The sequence below is a fragment of the Hyperolius riggenbachi genome, chromosome 1 (assembly GCF_040937935.1).
Source record: "Hyperolius riggenbachi isolate aHypRig1 chromosome 1, aHypRig1.pri, whole genome shotgun sequence".
Classification (NCBI taxonomy): domain Eukaryota; kingdom Metazoa; phylum Chordata; class Amphibia; order Anura; family Hyperoliidae; genus Hyperolius; species Hyperolius riggenbachi.
The window spans coordinates 578,310,278-578,322,708 of NC_090646.1; the positions used below are offsets into that span (position 1 = coordinate 578,310,278).

General features: G+C 44.2%; 1 protein-coding gene across 1 annotated transcript in view; it reads right to left on the bottom strand.

Annotated features, from left to right (window-relative positions):
- RASGRF2 (Ras protein specific guanine nucleotide releasing factor 2) overlaps positions 1–12,431 on the bottom strand; it is a 346,737-nt gene that overhangs the window by 26,204 nt on the left and 308,102 nt on the right. The window contains exons 21-24 of the mRNA XM_068247973.1: positions 7,233–7,336; positions 7,068–7,152; positions 4,881–5,078; positions 2,294–2,373 (exon numbers count right to left, since the gene is read on the bottom strand). Of these exons, the coding sequence (XP_068104074.1) occupies positions 2,294–2,373; positions 4,881–5,078; positions 7,068–7,152; positions 7,233–7,336 (467 nt within the window). The remainder of the gene's footprint in view (positions 1–2,293; positions 2,374–4,880; positions 5,079–7,067; positions 7,153–7,232; positions 7,337–12,431) is intronic.

Sequence of the window (12,431 nt, forward strand, 5' to 3'; positions counted from 1 at the left end):
GCAGAGCGCAGCAGCAGCAGCCAGGGAGGAAGCGCTGTAAACAACATACCTCCCTGCGTTCCAAGCGCTGCTCTCTCGCCGCCGGTCTCTTCCTCTCTGCCGCCTATACGATGATGCACACACTAGTTCCGGCTAACAGGAACCAGCGTGTGCATCATCGTATAGGCAGAGAGGAAGAGACCGGCAGCGAGAGAGCAGCGCTTGGAACGCAGGGAGGTATGTTGTTTACAGCGCTTCCTCCCTGGCTGCTGCTGCGCTCTGCATCTGAGGGGGGAGCACGGAGGGCGGCCCGGGGAGAGGGAGGGAGAGGTCGGGTTGCCCTCCCCGCGGCTCCGGCTCCCCCCTCCATTATGGGGGACAGCTACCTATCTAACCTACGCTGGGGGGCACCTACCTATCTATCCTATACTGGGGGGCACCTGTCTAATCTAGCCTATACTGGAAGGGGGGGGGGGCAGCTACCTAATCTAACCTACACTGGGGGGCACCTACCTATCTATCCTATACTGGGGGGCACCTACCTAATCTAACCTACCCTGGGGGGCACCTACCTAATGTAACCTACCCTGGGGGGCACCAACCTAAGCTAACCTATACTGGGGGGCAGCTACCTAATCTAACCTACGCTGGGGGGCACCTACCTATCTAACCTACACTGGGGGGCACCTACCTAATCTAACCTACACTGGGGGGCACCTACCTAATCTAACCTACACTGGGGGGCACCTACTTAATCTAACCTACGCTGGGGGGCAGCTACTTAATCTAACCTATACTGGGGGGCAGCTACCTAATCTAACCTACACTGGGGGGCACCTACCTAATCTAACCTACACTGGGGGGCACCTACTTAATCTAACCTACGCTGGGGGGCAGCTACCTAATCTAACCTATACTGGGGGGCAGCTACCTAATCTAACGTATGCTGGGGGGCAGCTACCTAATCTAACCTATACTGGGGGGCAGCTACCTAATCTCACCTACGCTGGGGGGCACCTACCTATCTAACCTATACTGGGGGGAACCTACCTAATCTAACCTACACTGGGGGGCACCTACTTAATCTAACCTACGCTGGGGGGCAGCTACCTAATCTAACCTATACTGGGGAGCAGCTACCTAATCTAACCTATACTGGGGGGCACCTACCCCATCTAACCTATACTGGGGGGCAGCTACCCATCTAACCTATACTGGGGGGAACCTACCTATCTAACCTATGCTGGGGGCAACTATTCTGGCTACCTATATTAGAGGCACCCACCTAGCTAACCTGTACTGGGGCACCTACCTAACTAACTTATACCGGGGGCGCCTGCCTATCTAACCTATACTGGGGGCAACTATACTGGCTACCTATACTGGAGGCACCTACCTGGCTAACCTAAAGCGGGGGCAACTATACTGGCTCACCTATGCCTGGCTACCTATACTGGGATACCTATTCAGGCTACCTATACTGGGGGGACCTATACTAAGTGCAACTAGACCTGGCTAACCTATACTGCGGGCACCCATACCTTGCTTGGGGGGGGGGCGCAATTTTTACACACTCGCCCTGGGTGCATTTTAGCCTAGAAACTGCACTGGTGCTATGATATGTGATAGCAGTTATCACGTGATAACTGCTGTGAGAGCACTTGTCACTTGATAACTGCTGTGAGAGCACTTATCTGGTGATAACTGCTGTGAGAGCACTTGTCACGTGATAACTGCTGTGAGAGCACTTGTCACGTGATAACTGCTGTGAGAGCACTTGTCACGTGGTAACTGCTGTGAGAGCACTTGTCACGTGATAACTGCTGTGAGAGCACTTGTCACGTGATAACTGCTGTGAGAGCACTTGTCACGTGGTAACTGCTGTGAGAGCACTTGTCACGTGATAACTGCTGTGAGAGCACTATCACAGCAGTTATCACGCTTTAGTGAATCAAACCCAATGTATTCATTCTTAAAAGCGCTGGGGAAATCGCTATATAAAACGCTTTTCAAGCTTTTTTGCGATTTCCCTATACCTTCCATTGAGGAAAATTGCCCCAAAAATGGTACAGGCAGCGCTTTGGTGAGCGGATTGGAATCGAACTGCTCATATGTGAACACTCTCATGGGGAATCATTGCAGAAGTGCTTTTAGGGCGATTTTGAAAATTGAAGGTGCTTAAAAAAAGGCGAAAACACCCCAGGTGTGAACAAGCCCTAATAGCGGATCATTTTTATTCAATCTACTTCAGGTTTGCTGGACCGCACATGATACATGTTTTATAAAAAAAAGAAAAAAAAAAAAAAAAACTTACTTCTTGAGAGTTTCTCTGAGGTTTTTAAATCTCCCTTCAGATGAGACAGTCTTCTGAAGTTTGTCCATGAGTGCTTTTGTCTGACAACAAAAGAAGATATTTCTGAATTAAGTCTCATGTTAAAGACACACCTTGTACTAGAACAAGACTAGTCACATAAAACAGTAAGGCTGCATTTCCACTTGTGCGGTGGGAATCGTCGCGGGAAAAATGTGCATGCAGATGTGAATTTCGCATGCGGGTCTATGCGAATTTTCATGCGAATTCGCATGGATGACGATGTATGCGAATTTAACCATGGCAGTGCTGGTGTGATTTTCCATTGTTTCGCATACCCAAACCGCATGCAATTTCCTATTAAATACATTGTATGTGATTCGCATAGCGGTATGCGGTATGCGAATTCTGATGGCCCTGCCATGCGAATTTTTTCTGCACAGAAAAACGCAAAGAAATCCTGACAAGTGGAAACAGTCCCATCCACTTGTATTGCTATGCGAATTCGCGATAGTGGAAATGGGTCCTAAGCTGTGTACAGACACGCCCAGTTTACCATTGCTGGAAACTCTTTGCCGCAATATCTAGCTGAGATACAGCCATTTCCTGTTTACAAAAGTTGTGCTGTCAATTTAGATAACAGGCCGTGATTTACATAATTTAGCGCCTATTTCCATGAAGCCTGAGGCTGGGAACACACTAGCCAAGTAGGCAGTGTGGTAAAGGTCGAGTTTTGCTGCACATGCATTTGTGTGTTTGCCGTGCATTTTCTGTGCGATTGTGTTTTGCATTTTTTCCCCGCACATGTGTTTTTCTTGCGTTCTGCATGCGTTTGCGGTTCACATATACAAAACGTACATGCATTTTGCATGCATTTTATGCAAATCACTAGGAAGTCAACAGGAAGCGGAAATATATCATCAAACTTACGCGGTTATTCATGCATCCCATTGACTTGCATTAGGTGCGTTTTCTGCTGCATTTTCCGCAATGCTAACATTTCTGCCTAGAGTGTTCCCAGCCTGAATCTGCAGCATTTCCCCGCATGAGAGCTGCATGGGGAAATACTGCCTGGAGCAGATCTGGAAGGCATGCTGCATGGCACAGCTTAGTGATTCAGGCTGCGGCTGTGCAGGAGAATGGTATACGTGGGCGAATTGGATCCAGCAATGGCTCTGTAAGTGCCTGTTTCCACTAATTGTGAAATCGTAATGTGATTATTTGAGTTGAAACCAATGCGTGTCAATGGAGTCATTTCCTTTTGCACTGAACACCGCAGATTTCTGTACCCCGCATCAATTTCCCATATAGTGATTGTTAGAGGCATAAGAAAATTCACATTAAAATTTGCATAAAACCAAGAAAATGTATATATGGCAAAACATATGCAAAATGTACTTTCCTAGTGCATATGGATCTTTAAATAAAAGACACTCCTCCCTATGCCATCATCTTGTTAAAAGTCATATGACGGTCTTGTGGCATTCTGATAGAAACAGTCCATCAGTGGCTATAGCTAAACTGTAATCCCCTCATTTGTCAGATTTGTCAGTTGCCACATAACTTGTGCTGAAGAATCAGTCATATTACTGGCTCAGCACAGGTGCTATTTCAGAAACCAAAATGTGCATGTGTGAGGAACAAAAATCTTCCGTGGACCTGACTAGGACCTGAATCGCTCTACTCTTTTTTTTAAATGAGGGTGGGAGAAGGTGTATAATAAAATATCTAAAACGGTTTAAAATAGAAAAGGTGGGTTACCTCATAAAAATGAGCAAACGCAAATTAGCTGAAGCAAACAAAGTTTATTGGGAACACTACAGACAATGCTTTTTGCAGGCTAAATTCCACCTCCTCAGGTGAAAATGAGTGTCTTAAAACGACAAGCAAAAAGCTTGGAGCGTCTTGTTTTGCTTCAACTATTTTGCTGTTGGTTACTTCTTTGCAGTAAACCAACATTTCCATTTTAAACTGCACAAGGACAGTGTCAGAAGATACAAGTCTATAGTACTATTAGATCACTTTTTTTGTTTTCTGGATATTTTTTGTTTTCAAATATGCAGGAACCAAGTCCGATGAAGGCTCATTATTAGCCAAAAGCTAGCTTTATAAGTGGTATCATCCTGATTCCAAACGTCTTGCTTTTACTGATGGCTAACACGATACAACACTGTACTGCTTCTATTTTGTTTTCTGGAAATAGACTACTTGTATCCTAAGATCACCTGCATTCTGAGTGGAGACGGACCTAATTTCTCAACAGGCGCATCACTGTAGTTGCCATTGTTGCAGTTGCGGACTTGTGAGTATTGATTTGTACCACAATTGTCCCATTATCCTGACCCACTACACTATATAGGGCTCCTGGTGCTCTCTCTGTTTTTTGTTTCACTTTCTGAAATGCAAATCATGAACTATGGAACCCCCAGACATACCAATCCTTTTTAGTATACCCAAGAAGTTGAAGCCCAGGAGGCACCTAAACAATATTTCGACTCCCTTATTTGTTGGAAGTGACCATACATGATATGCCCAACGCTGTGTCTGTTTGAGTAAGACAAGTGGCATAGCGAGGCCTGGTTCTACTTACTTGTTTAGAGACTTTGGCCCAGGTCTTCTTGAGTCGATAGATTGCACTTCTGTTCAGGGCTGATGTGATTTCCAGCACCCCATTGTAGTTGTGCATGCATCGGCAGATATCTGCGACCACCACCCACTTCTCAATGGAGCTGGCTCGAGACGAGATGTCAGGATAACTCATAATTTCTGATGCTACAAGATTACTCATCTACATAACCACACAGGAAATAAAAACATATGTATTATTTACATGTGCTGGAACATATCTGCATCCCATACATGAAAATTTACCATAAAACGGGGCAATCCAAAATCTCACATTTCAGGGGTTGTTAACACAGACACTGCTGTTTTATTCGCTGCTCATAGGATAAGGAATATGTCCGCTGCTCATAGGATAAAGATAAGGAATATGTCCGCTGCTCATAGGATAAAGATAAGGAATATGTCCGCTGCTCATAGGATAAAGATAAGGAATATGTCCGCTGCTCATAGGATAAAGATAAGGAATATGTCCGCTGCTCATAGGATAAAGATAAGGAATATGTCCTAACTGATATCTTGTCTATCCAGGTGATTGCTGGGGACAATCTATGTAGCTTATTGATTTTTTTTTAAACAGGATAACAACTACCTCAATGTCTGCAGCTATAAAGTATATCTACAAACTAAACTGTACAATCTATAATACTAATCCACAGAAGCTGAGAGATTACCATGACAACCTGGCAAGTGTCATGTCTTACTGTATATTACAAGGATTTTGACGAGTATTAGTTCAAATTCATCCTATATACTGACCAAAGGTTGTAAATATGCACAGACCCAAGAGCACCTGTGGGCAGCAGCTAAGTGTGGAGGTGGCCTATTGTGGGCATCGGCTTAGTGTGGGCGGCACCTTAGTGCAGTGATTGTGCTGTACATGCGGTGGTTTCCTAGTACTTTGAGATTGTACTGGATAAACTGTGGATATCATCAAAAAGTAACTTATTTCCTGTTTTATACATACCTCCCAACTTTTTGAGATAAGAAAGACTTCTACTTTAAGACACGCCCCTTCCACACCTCAAACCACACCCCCACCAAACCCCTCGCCATGTGTATCGCATAACAATTTAGAATCAAAAGATGTAGTTTTATCTTTCAAACCACACTGTCATCGTTAGTTTTTCTTCATTTGAAAATAAGAAATATATCAATAGAAAGGATGGGAATAAAGTTTAGAGTCAAATAAATGTTTCTGTAGAAAAATACATATATTTACATAGATTTGTACATCAATCAGTCCTGAAAGAGGCGAGGGACTAATAAGGACAAAAGAGGGATAGAGGGATTTGGTTCCCAAAGAGGGACTATCCCTCCGAAAAAGAGGGACAGCTGGGAGCTATGGATTTGCATCTGGATAATCATACTGTCTACCATGAATGGTAAATCAACCCACAGTGCTTCTGTCACTCACTAAAATATAGCTTTGCTATGGCTAACCCATTCACAAAGCGAATTGCCAATGCAATGCTAAGAGCCACTTAAAGGCATACATTTAAAAAGAGCATGTGTAAAATTGTGCACAAAATATTGCTGATAGTGGAATATCAGCTATGTTACCGGTATTCTACTAACGCCTTCCCTTATCCTATACCTCACACTAACCTCTCCCCTATGTTGGCCTAACAAAAACTCCCCCCCCCCCCCCCCAACCTATGCCTAACACAAACCTCCCCCCTTACATGTGTCTAATGCATTCTACCTGGCATTTGGCTATTAAACACCAGGTTCCAATTCTCCATCCCTGACGGGCTTAATTGCAAATATCCAGGGTTTGGGTACATATTAGCTGAACTTTGGGAGCTGCTTACACCACTTGCTGTGGCCTCCACTCCTCATTCAGCTGCCGCTTGCACACACCAGCTGATACCTGTATCCAGGGTTCAGGTACCTAACAGCAGTCAAACCCCGGTCGTCTAGCCCAAATGCCATTGCTACCTTTGGCGACAGCCAGAGCTGCACTGCTGCCTTAGCTGGCAGCCAGAGTTTAGCTGTACAGAAGCTGAACTCCAGCGCACCTTCACATCCTTGACTCCCGAAATGACACAGTCAGAACTGTCATAGCCACAATTTACATTGTGGTCAATGACCACGCCTAATTTACCGATCTGACTTGAGGAGCTCACAGCTAGAGGACAATTCAAATACTCACATCATTAAAATGCTGGCTGGTTTTCATGATATATGGTGTTCTGTCTGTCTTATCTGTCTTCATCCAACCTTGGCCAAGAAATTCTCTGTAAAAAACAAATAAAGGCATTTATGTAATGCCCAATAAGTGGCTGTTCTGAAATAGTGCCAAGTAGCAATGACTTACTGGTATGGTATGCTCCTAAATACTATATGATCCAGCAGAGTGATCTGCTCAGCCAGTTCCATCGCTGATAGAGAATCCAAACATTTTGCAGGACGACCTTCTGACTGCAAAGTATCACACACACAAAAATCCGTTAATAACTCCAGAACCAGAGCAAGGTTCACATTTTACACACATCACTCTCTGCAGTCTGCAGGGAACATTTCTTGCTGGCAGTAAAGTGGAAATATACTCCCAAAACTAACATTTCAGTAACTACGCTTAGGTACATAAAAGAACACTTTAAAACATTCCCAAGTGTTTTCTTTGTGTTAAATGATGTATTTTCACTGCAAGGAGCAGTACAGGCTTTTTTTTTATCTCTGGCTAATCGGCAAATGTAATCACTGCTGAAAAGAATCTCTCTGCCTGGGTCTTCACTCTGCCCCCTTCTTTTCTGTTGAAGTGACTCAGCTGTTGCCAGGGCCATGTGTCTATTCAGCAGAGGGAGGACAGGAAGCAGAATGAAGACACAGGCAGAGAGTGTCTACTGGCCAGCAATTATTACATTTTCCGATTAGCCAGGGCCCAGAGATAAGCAGGGCTGTACTGCTAGCTGCAGTGAAAGTAAAAGTTTTTACACATAAAATAATGCTTTCAAATGCTCTTTTATGTACCTAACATCTTAGTTTTGGATTATAATCCCAATCAAATTTATCTTGCTCCAGCAAATACAGCATTTTTTATCTGGCATTACAACTTATTACAGGTTTTGCTTATATTTGGATAAAGTATTAAAGCACAAGAAAAGGAAAGTTCCGGGTTATCCAAGTAGGCCTGCATCACATCTCAGTGTTCAATTGATAGCAATACACAGGTATTAGTTCCACATACATGCAAACACATGTTAAGCCATGAGATGAGACCCTTACAAGATCCTTGTTTAATCCACCTGGCTTTAGGTGTGCTGTAAACCAGCAGCTGTGTACAGTGGTTTGCAAAAGTATTTGGCCCCCTTGAAGTTTTCCACATTTTGTCACATTAGTGCCACAAACATGAATCAATTTTATTGGAATTCCACGTGAAAGACCAATACAAAGTGGTGTACACGTGAGAAGTGGAATGACAATCATACATGATTCCAAACATTTGAAAAAAAAAATAACTGCAAAGTGGGGTGTGCGTAATTATTCAGCCCCTTGAGTCAATACTTTGTAGAACCACCTTTTGCTGCAATTACAGCTGCCAGTCTTTTAGGGTATGTCTCTACCAGCTTTGCACATCTGGAGACTGAAATCCTTGCCCATTCTTCTTTGCAATACAGCTCCAGCTCAGTCAGATTAGATGGACAGCATTTGTGAACAGCAGTTTTCAGATCTTGCCACAGATTCTCGATTGGATTTAGATCTGGACTTTGACTGGGCCATTCTAACACATGGATATGTTTTGTTTTAAACCATTCCAATGTTGCCCTGGCTTTATGTTTAGGGTCATTGTCCTGCTGGAAGGTGAACCTCCGCCCCAGTCTCAAGTCTTTTGCAGACTCCAAGAGGTTTTCTTCCAAGATTGCCCTGTATTTCGCTCCATCCATCTTCCCATCAACTCTGACCAGCTTCCTTGTCCCTGCTGAAGAGATGCACCCCCCCCCCCCCCCCCGAACATGATGCTGCCACCACCATATTTGACAGTGGGATGGTGTGTTCAGAGTGATGTGCAGTGTTAGTTTTCCGCCACACATAGCATTTTGCATTTTGGCCAAAAAGTTCCATTTTGGTCTCGTGACCAGAGCACCTTCTTCCACATGTTTGCTATGTCCCCCACATGGCTTGTGACAAACTGCAAATGGGACTTCTTATGCTGTTCTGTTAACAATGGCTTTCTTCCTGCCACTCTTCCATAAAGGCCAACTTTGTGCAGTGCACGACTAATAGTTGTCCTATGGACAGATTCCCCCACCTGAGCTGTAGATCTCTGGAGCTTGTCCAGAGTCACCATGGGCCTCTCGACTGCATTTCTGATCGGAGCTCTCCTTGTTCGGCCTGTGAGTTTAGGTGGACAGCCTTGTCTTGGTAGGTTTACAGTTGTGCCATACTCCTTCCATTTCTGAATGATCGCTTGAACAGTGCTCCGTGGGATGTTCAAGGCTTTGGAAATCTTTTTATAGCCTAAGCCTGCTTTAAATTTCTCAATAACTTTATTCCTGACCTGTCTGGTGTATTATTTGGACTTCATGGTGTTGTTGCTCCCAATATTCTCTTAGACAACCTCTGAGGCCGTCACAGAGCAGCTGTATTTGTACTGACATTAGATTACACACAGGTGCACTCAATTTAGTCATTAGCACTCATCAGGCAATGTCTATGGACAACTGACTGCACTCAGACCAAAGGGGGCTGAATAATTACGCACACCCCACTTTGCAGTTATTGATTTGTAAAAAAAAATTTGGAATCATGTATGATTTTCGTTCCACTTCTCACCACTTTGTTTTGGTCTTTCACATGGAATTCCAATAAAATTGATTCATGTTTGTGGCAGTAATATGACAAAATGTGGAAAACTTCAAGGGGGCCGAATACTTTTGCAAACCACTGTATGTATGCTTGGCTTTCCAGGGCCAATAAAGAATGATTTGCATCATCCCAGCACCCGGTTACACCCAAGCTTTGATGTGCTAAAGGTATAGGAACTAAAGTGGGCAAGACAGTGGCACCAACAGAGCCACACTAGGCAGGTACAGGCAGGGAAGTAAGACAGCCCAGGTCAGCAATGGGTGATCAGATCCAAGGGTCATAAACGGTAGATCAGTACCAAAGGATGAGGCAATATCAGGTTGAAAACAGTTCCAGACATCAGTCCAATAACATGGTCAAGAGGCAAACCAAGATCATACACACAATACTAATACAATAATAATCACACCCAGCGGAGTAGCAGAAGACAGCTTTTGCTATCATGGACGAGGGACTCTGGGAGAGGCAGACTTATATATCCTATGGCCTAATCAGGCCAGAACTAAAATTCCCAGCAGCCTCTGCTGCTAAAACAAGGAAGTGACTAATTGACCACTTTATTTGAAGATTGTACTCCAGCGGCTAGTAGCACTGCATAAGATGGGTGCAGGGCTGTGGGCGTCCTCGTATAGGAGCATCTGGCAGAGCAAGACATGTACGGCCTTTGGGGGAGCCATTGTGAGGAGAGAAAGAAGCCGGCCGTTTGTGGTGGTTCCCAGAGTCGCTGCCAGGTAAAAGCGTGACAGTATGTAACTATGTAAGACGCTAGATTGAACCCTGATTAAATTTTTACATAGAGAGGCCCCCAATCCCCCTAAGCACATCGGTGTGCAGTCTACCTGGTGGATTGAATCGGCTGAGTGCTGGTTGAGAACACTTTTCTCCTCACTTTGCCTGTTCTGTGATGATTCTCGTGCATAACATTGGCTCTCTTCCCCCGCATAGCAAGAGGCCAGGTATGCATCTGTAGAGTCATCCAAGGGATTAAGTACCTGCCGGGTGACGTATCTCATACGTATGTACAACAAGACATAAGGCTGAAAAGAGTATTTACAAGTGTGGAGAACGCTCTCTTCCTCTATCCATCTTTCCCAGACACAGTTGTTATTTAGGTCCCATGTCTCAGTGACACGGCTCCTTGAAATAAGGTGTGTAGCCAAATTAAGCTAAATGTTTTATTTTGTTTTTCTACATGTCTCTGTAATTTAGCTACTTAGGCTGCATCTCCACAGGCTTCAAGCAGACTGCAAAGTGTAACACTTCAAAAATGCTGCTTGTTTTTATACCTTTTGTAAATACAGTATATACTTGCATATAAGACAGCAAGCAATGGGCAGCGCTCACAGGCTGCAAGTGAAGTAAAAGCTCCAGAGATATGTCCAGCCCCTTGGGGCTAAATACATACCTTGAATACAAATCAGATGCAAATTATGTGCTAACACTAATCTAAATTCTAAAATTTGAATGCAAGCTGACACCCCTTGCATATAAGCCGATCCACATATAGGCGGAGGTACACACTTTTCCTTCAGAAACCAGGAAATAGTGATTTACTCACTTATAAACCCCCTACTCATTATAGCCCCCTCCACAGTAGCCAGATGTGCTCCCAGTACAGCCCCCCCTCCCCATAGCCAGAAGTGCCCCAAGGATAATACAGCTGTGTCTCAAGAAGCCACTAGATGGTGTCATAGATATGAGACACAGTGATTGCCACACAGGAAGAATCCCTGATCATTGCACTGCTGACACATTGCTTGCACGCTCCACTCCACAAGCCAGGGGACACAGGTAGTCTTGAGCAGCGCACTCTACACACCATTTTGCGAGGATGGGGGGCACGGACACAGCAGGATCACTAGTACACAATCCTTACACTCATCTGCCACTAACAAAACCTGCTCTAACATCCGTTCTGCTCCACTGACTCGCATATAAGCCGAGGGGGTAACTTTCAGCGCATTTTTTGTGCTGCAAAATTAGTCTTATACGCGAGCATATAAGGTAATGCACTCAATGGACTTTCCTCACTTGAAAGAATGCCAGCCTAAAACAGTCCTAGTGAAGTGATTGACCTAAACATAAAAAAAATCATCACATGCATTGCTTTCCTCAAGCCCTCACTACATTCTCTATGAGTGCATTATGATGTTCTGACACACAGGAAAGTGCAGTGTGAAGGATGCAGATTAACACAAAGAAAAGAGAAGCTGAAAACACAACATTAAATGTAATGCTGTGGCTGTACTCTGGGAAATGTATACAGATGAAAGATTTTCATCTCCTGATACAATGGCTCACAATAGTTTTAAGATGGAAATCTACTGTCAGTACAGTCCCCCCCCCCCCCCCCCATTCACCACCAACAGTAAACAAGAGGCGACTATTGTTCAGCGCCTCTCGCGGGGCTTAAGCTTGGTGCCTCTTGTTGTCGATCTCTCCTCTTCATAGAACAGAACAGGCTACTTGGCTGTAAGAGAACAGGTTATGTATTCAGCTATCGTTCCTCAAACTGTCACCTAGAATGATCAACAGTGTCCGTTTTGGGTGAAAGTAACATACGTCTGTATGGGTCTTTAAGTGTACCCGAGGTGACACATGACATGATGAGATAAAATATGTATGTACCGTGCCAAACGTATTAATATATATTTTAAGTTTCTTTTTCTGCCTGAAAGCGTTAACCTTCAGGCACGCAAGTGACTAA